The following is an 18,511-nucleotide window of genomic DNA, read 5'->3' as shown; positions in this document are numbered from 1 at the left end:
CACCCCACTGTGAAAGGATTATTGACAAATGTGAAGGATTTAGTTCAGCTGCAAACATTCAATTGTTCTTTTGAAAAGTTTAGTTTTTTGGAAACAGCATAACCAAAGCATCTGGCTCCCTGTCCATTGTTCTAGAATTTTCTGAGTCAAGAACTCAACCAGAACTGCACATTGAGGGCAGACTGAGAAAAATTGAAGGCGTGCAAATATAAGTACTTTTACCAATCCCTTCAAATACTACAATATAATAACATGTTCAAATATGTACAAGCTTATTTTGTTTTATTATTCTTTAACTATTTTATTTTACAGTCCAGTTGTTATTCCCCTAATGGTTTAGTGCCTGACTCTTCCCCATCCCCTACCTCATCCCTTACCGCCTCTACTAACTCCAAGAAGATGTATCTTCCTCTCCAATCCTCAGACCTTCCCAATCTTTTGTGCCTCAAGTCTCTAGTGGCTTAGGTGTGTCTTCTCTCACTGAGGCCAGACCAGGCAGTCCTATGTTGCATGTGTGTCAGGGGCCTCATATCAGCTGGTGCATGCTGCCTGGTCGATGGATCAGTGTCTGATAAGCCTTGGTTATGCAGGTGGGTTGAGACTGCTGGTCTTTCCATAGGGTCACCTTCTACCAATTGTTTTCTAATTCAACTGTAGGGGTCTCCATTTTCGGTCCATTGTTGGATATAATATATTTGTATTCGATAGCAGAAAAGAATATTTTCTCTGAAAACTATGAGCCAATAGCTTGACTAAAAGCTGATAAACCAGTCAGTATTCTGTCATGGATTTAGTCCTATTATGCCAGTAAATGTGTTCTGATTTCATCTGTGTTGATTCTTTAGTTTATTTGATATATTGTTTGATTTGAATGAAGATTGCCTTGTGTAGCCAGGTCTGTCCTAAAAAGCACTTTCTACACAAGCTAATAGATTCAACAGCTATATCTCCATTTTTGAAAGTCACTAGGAAGGAAAATCTTGATGAATGCAACATGATGTCTAAAATTTTATTAATAACATTAGATTTTTAGTTCTCCCAAAAGAGAATAAACACTTGAATGAGTGTAAGAATTCATGAACTGTGCACACAAGATAATTATATATGATATCTCCAGATATCATTAGAGGAACCAGTGAGAGGGATTCTAAACTAGATACATACACTGAAACCCAAATTTAATAAGTATGTACCAACTTTACATTTGACATAACTCCTAAAATATTTGTTCAGAAATATGATTTCTTTCTGATCTTTTGTATAGAATTTCTCTCTGGTCTTATTAAAATGATGTAGATCTTGGGTGCAAAAATGCATCCAAGCATCCCTGCACTAGAAGCCAAAATGGAGAAAATCTCTACAGCAACCATGACCTTGCCTTTGGTGCTATGGTAGACAGGAAGGAAGGTGACCCAGACACTACAGAACACTAGCATGCTGAAGGTCAAGAACTTGGCTTCGTTGAATGTGTCAGGCAGATTCTTGGCCAAGAAAGCCACAGTGAAGCTTCCAAGGGCCAGGCAGGCCAAGTATCCCAGGACAAAGTAGAATGCAGTAACTGAGCCCTTGTTGCACACAATGATGATGTGGCCATGCTCAGAGTGCTCATCAGTATCAACAAAGGGAGGAGAAACTGCTATCCAGGTTGTACACAGAATACACTGAAATAGGGAACATATGGGAATAATGTAGTTGGGAGTCCCTGATACCAAGAAGTTTCTCAACCTTCTTCCTGGGTCTGTGACTTTGAATGCCAGAATCACAGTTACAGTTTTGGCCAGAACTGTGGAAACAGCCACAGTGAATACAATGCCAAAGGTGATTTGCTGTAAGATACAGCTTACTCTGTTAGGATGGCCAATGAAGAAAAAGGAGCACAGAAAACAGCACATGAGTGACACGAGCAATAGGTAGCTGAGGATTCTGTTATTGGCCTTCACAATAGGAGTGTCATGGTGCTTCACAAAGACCCAAAGTACCAGAGCTGTGAATGCAGAGAGACAGAAGGCTAGTAAGGCAAGAGCCATCCCCAAGGGGTCTTCATAGCTTAGAAAAATCACAGCTTTCTGAAGGCATTTGTTGTGTTGTGTGTTGGCATAGTGGCCTTCTGGACAATTCACACACTGATCCATATCTGATGTGCAGAGGAAAGTTAGGTTAGTGCTGCTTTAGGAATATTATAGGCAAGGTATTTCACGTGAGGGTGTTGAGAGAAGGCTTGCAATGGTGCCTTTGATAATGAGAAAATATTTGAATCACATTGCTACACAAAATCACTCTCGATTTTTAAGGGGAAATCAAACCAAACAATTATTTATCTTTTTAAGTTGTTGACTATATTATTTATAATGTTATCAGAATGCAAAGATTTCCTAAATCATCTGCTGGTTCTATGTTGATATCAAGTAGATTATTGAAGTCAGAGAAGACACATTTATAAACAATATGCGATTGGTAATATTTTAAATACTAAACACTACACTGTTTCTTGAAATCTTTAATTATTTCACTCTCTATGACACATTAAGACTATGCCATCTACTGGGAAAAGACCTGTAATCGTTACTAGAGAATTTAGTATCTCTAACATGCTGACATAGAAAAAAAACTAAATTGAACAGGTAGGCTGCATGTATGTGTGTGTGTCCGTTTGTGTGTTTATCCATGTAAGTGTAAAAGTGCATTATTGAATTTACAAGTTTCAGTCATACATTATTAGAAGGTAGAAAATGAAAGGTAATATAATATTAATATTTGTAAAGTAGAAAATATTAAAGAAATTAACCCTCAGAATATCCTTATTTGTGAATATGTAAACAAAAGTTCTGGTTATTGGTCATCTGATGCCGTAATATTAGCACTGAAGGGGAAAAGGACCGCTGTAGATACTTTTTAGTAAGAAGTCCTTCACCTCGATTCTTCATTTGGAGTGCTGACACTTTCATCCTTGCCTCATCTCCATTCCTAGGGAACTCAGTGTCTGTGATTGCACTCAGAGATGAAATCAGTATGGACAAAAAAAAAATGAAAAATAGAACAGAGGATTTCTCCAACAAGCGTGGTAACCCAGATGGTTGATTTAAGCAATGGTACCCCATTCCTAAGTTGTCATCCTGATCATGGCCACAATATGAACTGATTGTAGTGTCACTTCATATTTATGTCATTTCAGCAAATGTTGATGTGCTTTGTTGGTTTTCAGAATTCTTATCTAGAACAGTGCGTTTGTGGAAACCTATTATTTGATATTTGATAAGTTGAATAAAGCCTAATAACTTGAATAAGGTATGAATAGAACATTCTGCTCTAAGAGAACCTGAGTTCAGATCCCATCAGCCATGTCAGGTGTCTCACAAGTGCATGTAAATATACATACAGGGGTATTTTTTGCTTTTATGTGTTCCAAACATGTCTTTCCCATTCCACATATGTAAGCAATTAATGTACTAAAATATATTGTGTAATTTTTGTGGCATTCATTAATGTAAATATTAATTTTTATTTCTTTTTACATCTAAAACAATTTCAGTATACATTTAAAAATTGTTCTTTTTAGCAAAGTGTATGTTAGAATGCATCACTTCAACTGATGTCTCCTGAGTAGGTTGCTTGGTTCAATACACCTTGGGAATAAGCTCAGATTGTAAACCTTATCTACGAATGATTTAACTGTTGAGCCATCGCACAGGAATAATATGTCTTTTAAGAATTTTAAGAAATTCTGTAAAATGAGGGACAAAATGATTAAAAGGCTACTCATAAACTTTCTGCATTTTGTAAACCCTAAATAATTATTTTACTAATAGGCATGGGATTTAACATGCTGATACGATTATCTTAGTGTATTCTATATTGTGGATCAACTCTTGTTCTCTACATCCTGGACTCAGATCACATCTGGCTTTGAACATGGTCCTCTGAATAAAGCACACTTAGCAGTTTCTCACAAATTTGCCATTACTTTACTCTTCTATATTAATCTTACAGAGAACATGGACTTAGTACCTAGCAGTCTCATGACTTGGTCAAGTTACTCTATATTGGGCTTGGTTTTTAGGATCTCCTAAATTTACATGTTGTGCATAATTTTATGTAGGACAGATATATTCATAAAATAGCATTAAAGTAATTCTTTTTAAAATATTGAGACTAAAGTCTAATATATATGTAGTTTTACATTAGGTCTATTATTTGACAAATCTTGTGTAGAATTGCCTAAAATAACATTTTTATTGTCTAAAGTGTTTCTTTGTGAAAATGTCATCTTCCATTAATTTGAAAAGAGTTGGTGTGTGGGTCAAGGAATACGGTATGTGTGTTTGTTTTTGGAAGAATTTTGTTAATGCTCTTTCTCTCCTTCTCTCTCTCTCTCTCTCTCTCTCTCTCTCTCTCTCTCTCTCTCTCTCTCTCTCTCTCGGTTACTCTGTCTGTCTGTCTGTCTGTCTGTCTCTCTCTCCATATATATATGACTAGTAAATTATAAAAGTTATATATTTTATATTTTATTTGCTTTTAGTTGACTTCATCATCTCACTGTGGCCCAAAAGGAATACATATTTTCATGATATATCAGAGCAGCAAACACTCACTTGTTTCATTAGAAATTTCATTTTCAGCACAAGCGATGCAAAGAAAACAGCAGGCTGCTATTCCCTCCTTCCAGATTCCTTTGGATCCAGGAATACAATCTGCACTGCACACAGAAGATGGCATCTGAGAATGAAATTAGACACATGTAGATAATGAGTTTTATCTATTTCTTTTATGTTTTATATTAGCACATTGTGATTTAAATGAGCTTATTTCATGTACAGTAATTAAGGACAGGTCACCTTGTCCTTTGTTTAATGACCACATGGATATTGGAAATACACTGAAGAAATGTTGGATAATTTCTGAACACCTACTAACACAGGAAAAGGAGCTAATAGTGAGCTGTGTGCAAAATCTACAGAAATTTCAACATGATGTTTTTTTTTTTTTTTGGTAATTATTTTCAATTTGGCCCTAAGTACTATGAATAGAAAGAAAAAAAATTTGAAATATTTTTTCATCCAACACTAGTTCTGTCCTCATATCATTGAAGCATCCTCTTAATTGGTAATTGATATGGGAATGTCCATCTCATTGTGGGCAGTAGAGCCAGTAAGGAGCGTTCTATTAACATCTATGCTTGAGCTCTCTGTACCCAGACCCTGTTCCGAGAAAGCTAGTCCTACACTAGTGATGACACACAGGAGTACAAAAGGAACAAGCCCCTGTCAGAATCAGCAACACCAGTTAACACCAGAGATTAATAGATGGTGAGAGGCAAGTTAAAGAAACTAAGCAACAGAAAACAAAACACATGGCATCATCTGAACACAGTTTCTCCAGCACAGCAAGTCCTGGATACCCCAACACACCAGGAATGCCAGATTCTGATTTAAAATCACAACTCATAATGATGTTACAGGGATTTAAGAATATCATAAATAACTCCCTTAATGAAATACAGAAGTACACAACTAAAAGGGTAGAAGACCTTGTAAAGAAAACACCAACACACAAACATACACACACACACACATAGACATACACACACACACACGCACACACACATACATACACACACACACACACACACACACACACACACACACACACACACACACAAATCCCATAGAGAAATACAGGAAAAAACAATGAAAGAGGTGAAGAAATTGAGGAAAATCATACAGGATCTAAAATTAAAAATAGAAACAATAAAGGAGTCACAAAGAGAGACAACCATGGAGTTAGAAAACCTAGGAAACAGATCAAGAGTCATTGACACAAGCATCACAAAAAGAATACAAGAGTTAGAAGAGAGAATCTCAGGGACAAATACAAATAACACCATAGAAAACATTGACACAATAGTAAAAGAAAATCCAAAAGGCAAGAAGGTCTTAACCCAATACATCCAGAAAATTCAGGACATGCTGAAAAGATCAAACCATAGGATAGTAAGTATAGAAGAGTGAAGATTCCCAACTAAAAGGCCAGTAAATATCTTCAAGAAAATCACAAATGAAGACTTTTCTAACTTAAGAAAGGGATGCCCATAAACATACAAGAAGCCCACAGAACTCCAAATAGGATGAGACCCTAAAATATATTCTTTTCTTCATGTTATAGTCAAAACACTAAATGCACAAAACAAAGAAAGAATATTAAAAGCATTAAGGGAAACAAGTCAAGTAACACATGAAGGCAGACCTATCAGAATCACACTAGACTCTTCAGCAGAGACTATGAAAGTTAGAAGATCCTGGGAAGATGTCATACAGATCCTAAAAGAACATAAATGCCAGCCCAGGTAACTATATACAGCAAAACTCTATATTAACATTGTTGGAGAAATCAAGATATTTTATGACAAAAGAAAATTTACACAATGTCTTCTAATAATCCAGTTCTACAAAGCACATTAGATGGGAAACTTCAAAAGAAAGAGAGAAACTACACCCTAGAAAAAGCAAGAAAGTAATTTTTTCAACTAGCCTAAAGAAGACAGCCTCACAAATATATTCTACCTCTAACAATACAAATAAAAGGAAACAATAATCATTGGTCCCTAATATCTCTCAACAGCAATGAACTCAATTCCCTAATAAAAAGACATAGACTATCAGACAAGATAGGTAAAAAGGACCCAGCATTTTCTGCATACAGGAAAACTACCTCAGTGACATAGACTCACTCAGAGTAAAAGGGTAAAAACACTTTTCCAAACAAACAGTACCAAGAAACATGCTGGAGTAGCCATTCTAATATGAAATACAATTGTTTTTGAAACAAATATTATCAAAAAAGAAAAGGAAGCACACTTCATTCTCATCAAAGCAAAATACAGCAAGATGAATTCTCAATTCTGAAAATCTGTGCTCCAAATGCAGGGTACCTACATACATATAAAAAATGTTACTAAATCTCAAAACACACATTACACATCACACAATAATGTGGCAAACTTCAACACCCCACTCTTGTCATTGGACAGATCATGGAGACAGAAACTAAACAGAGACATAGTCAAACTAACAAGTTATGAACCAAATGGATTTAATGTGTACCTTTTATCCTAAAAAAACAAACAAAAAAACAAAAACAAACAAACAAACAAACAAAAAAAAAAACCGCTTCTTCTCACCACCTCATGGTGCTGTCTCCAAAACTGAACATATAATCAGTCACAAAAAAGGCCTCAACAGATACAAAAAGATTGAAATAATTCTCAATGAAGATGTTGATTTTATAAGTTGAATTTTAATGCATCTTTCTCTCAAAATTTAATTAGTTTTAAATAAAAATAATCAATTATTTCAAGACATTTATTTTTGAGAAATATGATGAACATGTGTTGCATAAAATATTTAAAATCATAAATAAAGAATAAAACAACTTTCAATCTGATAAAAAGGAGCCATTTCTGGACATTTTTGGAAACTAATTTAATTCTGTATTGTGTGGGGTATTACACTTAATGGATTTGCAAATGTTGAATCTTGTTTGCACTGCTGGAATAAATTATTTCTTTGCTCAGAAAGTGATATTTATTTCATGTTTTCTGATAGGTTTCAGTCAGGAATGATTTTTATATAATTTTCAGAGGTATTATTCTCTAATTTTCTTTTTCCCTCTTAAGAAACATTATATTTTTCCATTGTTTTTTCTTTGCCATGAAGAAAAGTTCTCCTCTTGTATGAATCTCTATATCCTCTGCATGCAACCAAGAAATATCATAAAAACATAAACCAGCCCTGTTGTTTTAATTTCAGTTAGAGAATGTTATCAAAATATTTAATTATAACTGTAAATTATTTGTTTCTTTTGTCTGATTTCTGTTATTGCTGTTTTTGATGTGTTTTAATAGTCATTTCTTTGTCTGTAATTCTTTTGCTGTTTGTGTTTCTGTGACCTGTTGTTCACCTTACTGAAAAGTGTGAAGGAGTTCTTCACATTTATCTAAGTGATTTTCTGTGGATATGAGTTTCTGTAATTGCGTTCATTAATGAATTTGGTAAGTATCCTTCTATTATATGGGATGAGATTTTTGTATATAATAACAGTACTTAGCAATCAGGATTTTTAGTATTTCATCACTGTAACATTAACGTCACCCTTATCAAATCACCATCTGTTCCAGAGGTTTTTGGTAATGGAGGAGATTACTGTGTAATAATGAAGAGAATATTGTTCAGTTTATTTTTTAAACTTTATTTTAAAAAAACAAAGAAAAAAATTTTAAACATTTTTGCATAAATGTATACAAATACATTTTTGTCAGTGCTTGGCTTTTATTTATTTATTTATTTATTTATTTATTTATTTATTTATTTATTTATTTGCTTTTTTTTTAGGTTTGATAATCTGCATTAAGGTCTTACTAGTTACAAGGAGAAAAAAGTACATATATAACAGGATGTAACCCGGAATTAGTCAATGTTTTCTTCCACTGTAAGGATTTAGCATAACGTTTTTGTTTTGTTTTGTTTTGTTTTGTTTCCTTAAACTTCACACACTCTGTGAGTTGTTTCTGGGGCAGTCCGAGCCTCTGGGGTTAGCATCCCACTATCAGTGACTGCATATTATGTCTGTTCTTTTGTGACTGGGTTATCTCACTCAGGATGATTTTCTCTAGATGCATCCATTTTCTTAAGAATTTGGTTAAGTCATTGTTTCTGATAGCTGAGTAGTACTCGATTGTGTAAATGTACCACACTTTTTGTATCCATTCATCTACTGAAGGACATCTGGGTTCTTCCAGCTTCTGTCTATTAAAAATAAGGCTGCTATGAACATTGTGGTTCATGTATTTTTGTTGTATACTGGAGTGTCTCTGGATATATGCCCAGAAGTGGAATAGCTGGATCTTCAGGTAGTACTATGTCCAATTTTCTGAGGAATCGCCAGACTGAGTTCCAGAGTGGTTGTATCAGTTTTCAACCCCACCAACAGTGGAGAAGTGTTCCTCTTTCTCCACAACCTCACCAACATCTGCTGTCATCTGAGTTTTGGATGTTGGACAACCTGACTGGTGTGAGGTGGAATCTCAGGGTTGTTTTGATTTGCATTTCTCTGATGGCTAAGGATGTCGAGCACTTTCTTAGATGTTTCTCAGCCATTCTATATTCCTCAATTGAGAATGTTTTGTTTAGCTCTGTACCACATTTTTAATAGGGTTGTTTGATTCTCTGGTGTCTAGCTGTTTGAGTTCTTTGTATACCTTGGATATTAGGCCTCTCTCTGATGTGGAGTTGGTAAAGATCTTTTCAAATTCTGTTGGCTGCTGTTTTGTTTTCTTGACAATGTCCTTAGCCTTACAGAAACTTTACAATCTCATTTTGTCCCATTCCTTAATATTTGACCTTAGAGCTTGAGCCATTGGTGTTTTGTTCAGAAAATTTTCTCCTGTGCCTATGTGTTCTAAGATTTTCCCTACTTTCTCATCTAATAGTTTCAGTGTATCTGGTTTAATGTGGAGATCTTTACCCCACTTACATTTGAGCTCTGTACAAGGAGATAATAAAGGGTCTATTTTCATTCTTCTTCAAGCTGAGTGCCAGTTGGACCAGCACCATTTGTTGAATAGGCTGTCCTTTTTCCATTGAATGTTTACAGCTCCTTTGTCAAAAATCAGGTGACCATATACGTGAGGGCTCATTTCTGGATCTTCTATTCTATTCCATTGATACATGTGCCTATTTCTGTACCAGTACCATGCAGTTTTCAGCACAATTGCCTTGTAATATAGCTTGAGGTCAGGGATAGTGATTCCCGCAGATATCTTGTTGAGTATTTTTGCATCAATGTTCCCAAGTGAGATTTGTCTGAATTTCTCTTTCCTTGTCGCGTCTTTGTGTGGTTTAGGAACGAGGGTTATTGTAGCCTCAAAAATGAGTTAGGTAGTATTCCATCTGATTCATTCTTGTGGAATAGTTTGGGAGTATTGGTATTATGTCGACAATAAATGTCTGATAAAATACTGCACTGAACCCCTCAGGACCTGGGATGTTTTTGGTTGGGAGGCTCTTGATGACTTCTTCTATTTCTTTAGGTGTTATGGAATTATTTAGATGGTTTACCTGGTCCTAGTTTAACTTTGGGATCTTGTATCTGTCTAGGAATTCATCCATTTCCTCCAGATTTTCCAACTTTGTGGAGTATAGGCTTCTGTAGTAGGATCTGATGATTTCTTGAATTTCTTCAGTTTCAGTTGTTATGTCTCCACTTTCCTTTCTGATTTTCTTAAATTTTATACTCTCTCTTTGCCCTCTAGTTAGTCTGGCTAAGGGTTTATCAATCTTGTTGATTTTCTCAAAGAACCAGCTCTTGATTTTGTTGATTCTTTCGATGGTTTTTTTTTTGTTTCTATTTGGTCTATTTCTGCCCTAAGTTTGATTATTTCTTGCCATCTACCCCTCTTGGGTGTATCTGCTTCCTTTTGTTCTAGAGCTTTTAGCTGTGCTGTCAAGTTACTGATGTATGTTCTCTCCAGTTTCTTTTTGTAAGCGCTCAGAGCTATGAGTTTTCCTCTCAGTACTGCTTTCATTGCGTCCCATAGGTTTGGGTGTGTTGTGTTTTCATTTTCATTGAATTCTAGAAAATCTTTAATTTCTTTCTTTATTTCTTCTTTGACTCTGCTTTCGTTTAACAGAGTGTTGTTTAGTTTTTATGCATATGTGGGCTTTTTGTTGAGGTCCCAATGCTGGGTTCCTGGTCCCTGGAACAGGCAGGGCAGGAGCGCACTTTCCATTTGCACTCGGCAGAGATCTCTCTGCCCACTGGCTACTCGGATCTACTCCTCACCAGGCCTTTACCTTTGAAAATTGCTGGTCCAGGTCTATTGCTCAGTTTAAATGAAAGAATTTCAAATGGTGGTAAAAACCAGTTTTGTAATTGTTAAATTTCAGAAAATGATTTTGAGTTAACAAAGGTGTATTTTGTGCATGTATAAGATCTTCAAAGAATTAGTAAAAGTATGACAAAAATAAAAATGAAACATAATAGAGGAGCGTAGGAATTGTTTCCTGATGTGACAATATATTTCATTTCAATATGTTTACTGCTGTGTATTTTGAATCAATAAGTTAGTACACACTCACCCTTCTACTTCCTGTGGCCAACTCAGTTGTTCCTGCAGATAAATGAAAGAGTCGACCATCCGTAAAATATGGGTTGAATGTTCCTATCTTCACTTTAAACTCAATGTGTTGTGAGAAATTCCAAATGTGAAAAATGTCATAGTTTTCCTGCAGTATTACTCTATGTTTCATAATCACTCTGTCCCCTAGAGGATTAGTAAAGTTGACCTTTCCCAGAAAGGAACTTATCTGAAAGACAAGCATAATTCTATATTGTACATATGTTCCCTGTAGGCACACAATGGGTTATGACTACATAGAAAAGGCAATGTCATTTAAAGAATGAAAGAGAAATCACAACATATGCAAATAAAATGAAATGATAATATTCCAAGAATTTCAGTTCTCTCGGAAAATACTGCTTAACAAAAACAAACATAAATGCAGACCCAAAACAGATATGCAGATGTGTGAGCCCATGCATGCATGTGCGCTTGCACACAGACCCATACACACACATTAACACAGAAAGGAGCTCACATCTTATACAAGTCACACATATAATACAGGTCTACAACTATTTACAAAAAATATGCATAAATGCTGACACATATGTAAACAATCTGGCACAAAGAAAGACATATATACACTCAAATAAAAACATAGATTCTATATCATACAAATTACATACACTGGCATACATACAAACATATACATATACATATGCATATGCAAACACATATTGAGAGTGAAATATGGGGAGAGGTGTACATATATAAGCACCAGTCCAGAATGATATTGAGACACAGAGAAGTTTATACTCACACTTAATGACAAAAACAGGAGAAAGTCGAGGAAAGCATAAAAAATATATATAGGCAGACCCATACACACTAAAGTACATACAAATACGTAGAAACACATAAAAACCCAAAACATATAAGTTGATACACAAAGAAACATTCTCTGATAAGTAGATAAAAAAGAAAGACACATATAAATACACATATATAGAAACAGGGTCATATATATAAAAAATTGTTGCCTATTCCAGAGTCAAGTAGAGAGATAAACATGTATGTACAAAACAACACAAATATAAACACAGATACATGAAAAGTGTAAAACATATACATGTACACATTGAGAAAGATAAATTTACACTGAAAATACATATATAACAAACTGAATACCAACACTATTTCTTGTTTACTTACACTGAGAAAACCAAGTAAATTCCCCAGAGCCTCCACTGGGGCAGAATCACTGGAGAAACCTAAAGAAAACCATTCCTTAAAATGATTTTCACATAATTGACAAATAAAAACAAAAACTTATCTTTTTGAAGGATGGAAGGACTGTGTATCCAATATTGAGATGGGTATACTGGTGGATATTCGGGACTCTATATGAAATGACAAAATTTCAAGGATACCCTGTACCTTCGTTTTACATTCACATTTATACCAGTCACTAGATTTCATTTTTTGTTAGGAAAAATGTTCACAAACCTATCTATTTTGGAAAATATTTCGAAGTTCATTAAGTGTGGGCATCTGAGAATCTCTAAATGATTATGCAATTGAAAACACCAACCCAGTCACAAAAGACCAGACATAATATTCAGTCAATGATAATTGGATACTAACCCCAGAAATCTCTGAACATCCCAGAAACAACTTACAGACTATGCAAAGTTCAAAAAAACAAAGGCCAAAAAAAGAAAAATCATTATGCTTAATCTTTACACACCAAGAACACTTTGACTATTTCCAGGTTATAACTTCTTTTACATGTACTTTATGCTCATTGTAACTAGTAATATTTTAAGGCATACTATCAAACCTTAAAAAAAATTTAGTACTTACAAAAATATATTCACATACTTTTATGCAAAAATGCTTTTAAAATCTGGACATTTATCTTTGTTTTGTAAAATAAAGTTGTTAAATTAAAAAAAAAAACAAGAAAACACCAAGAATCACCCAAAAGAAGAAACTATACCTTCAAGCAGGGAGAACTGGCTCCTTTTCCATTGTCTGTTGCCTGATTATCAACCTGTTGCAGATTCATCTCATGGAGTGCATGGGCCACGGCATACACAGCATTGTATATGTTATGACTACCATCACTAAAGACCATGGTAAACTTCTGTTCCTTTAGCCATTCCAGTGAGACATTGGATGTAGAGTCCTCTAGTATTTTACAGTCAGATGCTGAGGATTCATTGGTAAAGTACTTCCAATCTGGCATTACTAGATATAAATCTTTGTATCTTGGATGGTACAATGTCTGTACAAAATTTTTAAAGCTAGAAATCTCACCATGGGGGTGTAGAAAAGTAAGAGTCCCATAGAATGTGCCATGAGTTAAGTCTCTGTTACTAGTAGGGAAATTATATTGTTTTGTGGTGACCCATATTCTCTGTATGACTGGAGATTCCCACATTCTGAAGCTCAATTCAATAATACTTTCTGCTTCCCCATGAATGATAATAACATTAGTAGATGACATCACAATTTGTTTGTGGTACATCTCAGTTCTGTAATAATATGATTGCTGAAGGAATGACATCATGGTCACAAAGGCGAAGCAAATTCCCCTGTCTTCACTCTCTTTTTTCATCTCTGAGAGAAACTGATTGCCTAGATCATCATAGACGATGACAAGGCCGACCCAGTTCCAATTGAAGTAAACTAAGAAGGAAACTATTGCCAATGATAGAGATGTGTGCCTTGAGGCCATCTGATAGAGATAAGGAAATTGTTCGTTATCACTGAAGATGGAATGGAAAGATCCATAGGTCAGCTGAAGGAGCTACAACACAGAGAGCAGCATGAGGTACAGTGCACATAAAAACCTGTAATCATATTTACCTGCAAACAGTGATTATCTGTGACTCGTGCTCTTATCTATGATTCAAATGAGCCTATGTGGAATCCTGACACATACACTTCTAATGGGAACAGCAAGCATGGCTGTTTAACAAAGGTAATGCAACGTATTTGCATGTTATAATAACTGCCATTCTCTCTTTCAGCTTCTTTCTTGAATCTGTGTTTTTGATGTTTGGAGGGATTTTAATATATGTACAACTTCTGAATGTTTGACTAATTTTTTAAAAGTCATTAATTATGACTTAATCCAGAAATTCTTCTAATATTTAAGAGGAAAATTATGAATACTACTGCTTTAGCATTTAGAAAAAAATTCTTATCTTCTATACTACAGGTTGAAACACATAAAAATGCTAGACATCACTTTTTAGGATAAGGCTCCAGAATAATGTGGGAATATCTGCCTTTGTACTTTCTCAGGAAAGAGAAAAAAAAAGTAATCAAAATTGAAAATAAGATTTGCCAGCGTAAAAGTGTTAGCAATATATCAGATTAAAAAATTTCTACTAAATACCCAGGCAAATATGGGGCAAAATATGTAGGACTCATAGACTGTATCTCTTGAGGAACATACACAGAAACAAAGTTAGATTGGATGGCGTTCTTTCCTCCATATGAAGTGTCTTATAACAAAGGAAAAATAACCGTGTAAAAATATGAAAGAACAAGCTATCAGGACCACCAAACCCTTCTCTCTTAGAAAAGTTCACTTATGAAAGTGCACTCTTGCATGTTATGATGAGAAAACAAAAAAAAACCCAAGATAAAACATACCAATAATTTCCATAAACATATGAAATAATCATTTTATTATTAAAGAAAATGATTTATAATAAATATAACACTATGTTTCTGAAATTTTTCCAACGTGTCTACAGAAAGTTGGCACTCAGACCATTAATGGTTAGTCACACATTCACTGGTTGTAAAATGTCTAACCCTGCAGACTGCACTGGAGGTTTTAATTTTATCCAGTGCCACTGAAATGTCATGAACTACCAAGCTAAGTATAGTCTACCATGCCTTTGCAAAACATATTCTACATACTTAAAAGTTGGTTCATTGAGCAAATATTTGTGAATATAATTTTGTTCCATCATAGTTTATCACTAAACTTTTAACAGCTCCATGAGTGTAAGTGATCCATGATTGTAAGTGATAACTCTGTTATTTTGTGGTCTACCAATGGTAATAGAAATGTATGACCAAAATAACACATATCTGTGGACAGAAGTAATATGTTCTATAGTTTGGAACAACATTAATCGATCTCTGCTTATTGAGATTTGTATAAATAAAACTCTGAATACCAGTCTGTCAAGGCTGCAAGGTTCTCTCTACCACCAAGTCAGACTCAATCCTCCATGACCTCCTCTATCCCTCCTTTCTGGAGTCTGTCAACTTCTGGAGGTGGCCCCTAGCAAAAGGCCTATCATGTAAGTACCATGGAACTGCATAGATTGACATAAGCATGAATTCACTCTCATCCATTGACTTTTTTACTTGATATCAAAACCCCAAAGAACCATGACTTTAAGAATTACTACCCTATGATACTCACACCAGGTGAAAAGATGATGTCCAGTTCTAACCACCAATTTAACGATGCCAACCAATTAGGTCCTGTAAGCAGAAATGAACACGTAGTTTCTTCACCACATATATAATTAGGCATATGTACATTTTGTTCATAAATTCCATATGGTGGAGGTATTAAATAATTTCCATCACAATGGCCCAAAGTGTGTTTTATAGTCAAAGATACATTGGGTAAAAGGTCAGGATTCCTGTTGATTTCATCCACTGTAAAAGCTAATGCCAAAGCATATTTGTGGTGTTTAGTTGTTTCTCTGTAAAAGATAACAGTGTTTATTGTGAACAGATGTCTAGGAATGATCACTTGAACTCAATAGGTGCACTATTCTGTACTGGAAGTTTCCACATCTGACCTCTATTAATGGAAACAATGGCTTTGTTGTGAGAAGGGATTAACCTGAGAACCTGGAAACTAGCAAACGGTTTAAAAGTTCATGACAGTGTTTCTTCAATAAAAACGATATGGTTGTGACCTCATCCAAAGACAGGATTTCCATCTCTGTTTTTGAGTCCTTGATCAGAAGGTGAAGAGAAAACCACAAGTCAATAATTCTGATCATGCCTTCATTTTAACATTATTTAGCAACATAGAAAAAGAAGTGGTATGAGCACCATTGAGTTTAGGATATTTTTTGGGAGATTAACTGAATTGGTTAAGGAAGCAAAAATTTGATTTATGAGTGAATAATTACTTTTCTGCAGTAAATTTTGTTTTCTATACTTACAAAGACTTATATTAAGTGGCCAATATTATTAACATATAATCTATCTCACATCTATCCTCATCTTGTTAATTTTTTACAATCTTTTGCTGAAAAAAATTTCTAATGAATTATGTTTAAATACATTCAAATATCATAAATGCATTTACTAAAGGTAACATGATTATGCATATGTTTTTTATATATTTGAGCATGGTTTATTTAGGACATAAGAAAGCAAAACTTCCATGTCTTTTAACAGAATCTTTACAATAGACTATTTTTGGTTCAAATGAAGAAAATACACCTGTGTGAGGCACTTTGTGAAGCTTTGTGCACAGATTAAGGTCTTACTCCATTACTAGAGCACCATTCACATATTTTATTTACACAGGAATGTAATCTATTCACTGTGGGTACTACTGGGTACCACTTATTTACAATTTTTTGGGATAAAACACTGGAAATATTACATGATCAATTTCAACACGTCATTAATTCTAGAGTGCAACATAAACTGTTATGAGGAGGGCTTTATGTGAAGAATCAATGTATATAGTCCTGTGTACCTCACCTTCTAGGCTTTAATTTAGGTGCCACCTGGAAGAAAATCAAACCCTTCCCTGGATTAATAAAAAGGAGAAAATTGAATTAAGTCTGCACGAGAATGGAGCTTGCTTCCTGGTGTTCAGACTTAGCAACAGAGGAATCAAAGATTTCCCTAATATGCATCTTCAGATCACTCAAGAAATATTCAATTTCATTTACAAAGAATAATAAAAATGCACTTACAGGACATTCAGAGTCTGGTTAAAATAATCTTTTTCCATAGGCTTCTGTACTGCTCCAAAAATGAAAGAACAAGTTTGCTCCAAGTCTTGATCCTTGACCTCATTCAAATTTATTCTCCAAAAGCACCTGGGATCAATAAGATTTGCCATGAGAAGTGGAATCTTGAGGTGGAAGAAGACTATCATCAAAATGAACATATTTTCCTGTCTGAAATCTCTGCACTATGGATCGTGGAGTGCCATGCATATCAGCACCACGAGATTCTACTAGCTTTTATATCTCTGGACAAAGGAGATGTTTGTTGCATACTCATGATTCATTTGTTTTTCAGACTGCTCCTGAGCCCTGGAGGAATCTTAAAATCTTTCTTCCCTGAGGCTCTGCAACTGGTACCCACAGCCCATGTAATAAACAAAGGTAGGTAAACACTTAGGAGGATAAAACTTTCTCAGGATCCATGACATCACTCATGATTTTGAATGCCTGGAAGGAAGCCCTTTTGTTCAAATTTGGTCCTTGAGAAGTTTCAACCAGGTGATTATGTGAACACAATTAGAAATGATGTCAGTGGGTTGTGTCAGATGATTCACATTGAGACATTCATTAACAGTGAACAATCGGGGAAACTCGAAATACACAGGACATTGTATTACAAAGAGGCAGGCTCATCTTTATAGTCATGCAAAGCCATAGACCATGTAGTGGTTAATCAAGGCCTTTGCTTGCATTGTCTTGAGAATCAATAACCAAACCAAGTCTGAAATATATTTTATCCTGCTTTGTCCAAAGTTATACAATACAGTTCTTCACAGATCCACGGTTAAATTGCATAAAGATGGAGTTTTAAAGGTTCAACAAGATCCAGAGAGAATGCCACACTGTGTGCATTCTTTTCTTTTTTATTCTTTTGGTTGTATTATTTATTTACATTTGAAGTATCATACTGTTCCCATTTTCTTCTACACAAACACTCCATCCCCTTTTCCTTTACCTCTATGAGAGTGTTCCCCATCCTGCCCACCTATTCCTGCCTTAGCATCATAGCATTCCTCCACCCTGCATCAGTGAGCCTTCACAGGACCAAGGGGTTTCCTTTCAGTAGATATGTTAATGAGGCTACATATCCAGCTGGAGCATGGATCCCCCCATTTATACTTGTTGGTTGGTGCTTTAGTCCCTGGGACTCTGTGTCAACACTAATAAAAAAGTAATTCTAATATTTGGACTCCATATTATGACTTTCTGCCATGATCCTCAGTTTTTTTTAATTAATTCTTTGTGCTGACCCATCCATTGTTCATTATCTTTGTTTTTGATCATTTTACATTACAGAAGTGATGGGTCTTGTGTTTTTTATTAGGGAAAGTTTTATTGAAATAAATGCAATCTAATTCCTCCCGATTGTAGTAAATTGACA

The 18,511-nt window shown here is 35.0% G+C and overlaps 2 protein-coding genes across 4 annotated transcripts in view; one reads left to right on the top strand and one right to left on the bottom strand.

Moving 5' to 3' along the window:
* Positions 1-18,511, top strand: part of LOC308413593 (vomeronasal type-2 receptor 116-like) — a gene marked incomplete at both ends in the record, with an annotated part of 711,488 nt that overhangs the window by 345,854 nt on the left and 347,123 nt on the right. The window lies entirely within an intron of this gene.
* LOC308413778 (vomeronasal type-2 receptor 116-like) lies at positions 1,230-17,291 on the bottom strand (the record flags this gene model as incomplete). 3 transcript variants are annotated; one of them, XM_080908835.1, is made up of 6 exons in its annotated part: positions 1,230-2,134; positions 4,590-4,713; positions 11,130-11,357; positions 13,113-13,925; positions 15,567-15,855; positions 17,095-17,291. In XM_080908835.1, the coding sequence occupies 6 exons, from the start codon at positions 17,289-17,291 to the stop codon at positions 1,230-1,232; spliced, it is 2,556 nt and encodes an 851-aa protein (XP_080764961.1). The 3 variants fall into 3 exon arrangements, with proteins under 3 accessions (XP_080764961.1, XP_080764963.1, XP_080764962.1); XM_080908837.1 differs by having other exon boundaries at positions 1,230-1,984; XM_080908836.1 differs by having other exon boundaries at positions 15,615-15,855.

Source organism: Micromys minutus (assembly GCF_963924665.1).
Source record: "Micromys minutus genome assembly, chromosome: 32".
In the NCBI taxonomy this organism is placed as follows: domain Eukaryota; kingdom Metazoa; phylum Chordata; class Mammalia; order Rodentia; family Muridae; genus Micromys; species Micromys minutus.
The sequence above is the reverse complement of the archived record's forward strand: the minus strand, read 5'-3'. Positions and strand labels throughout refer to the sequence as shown.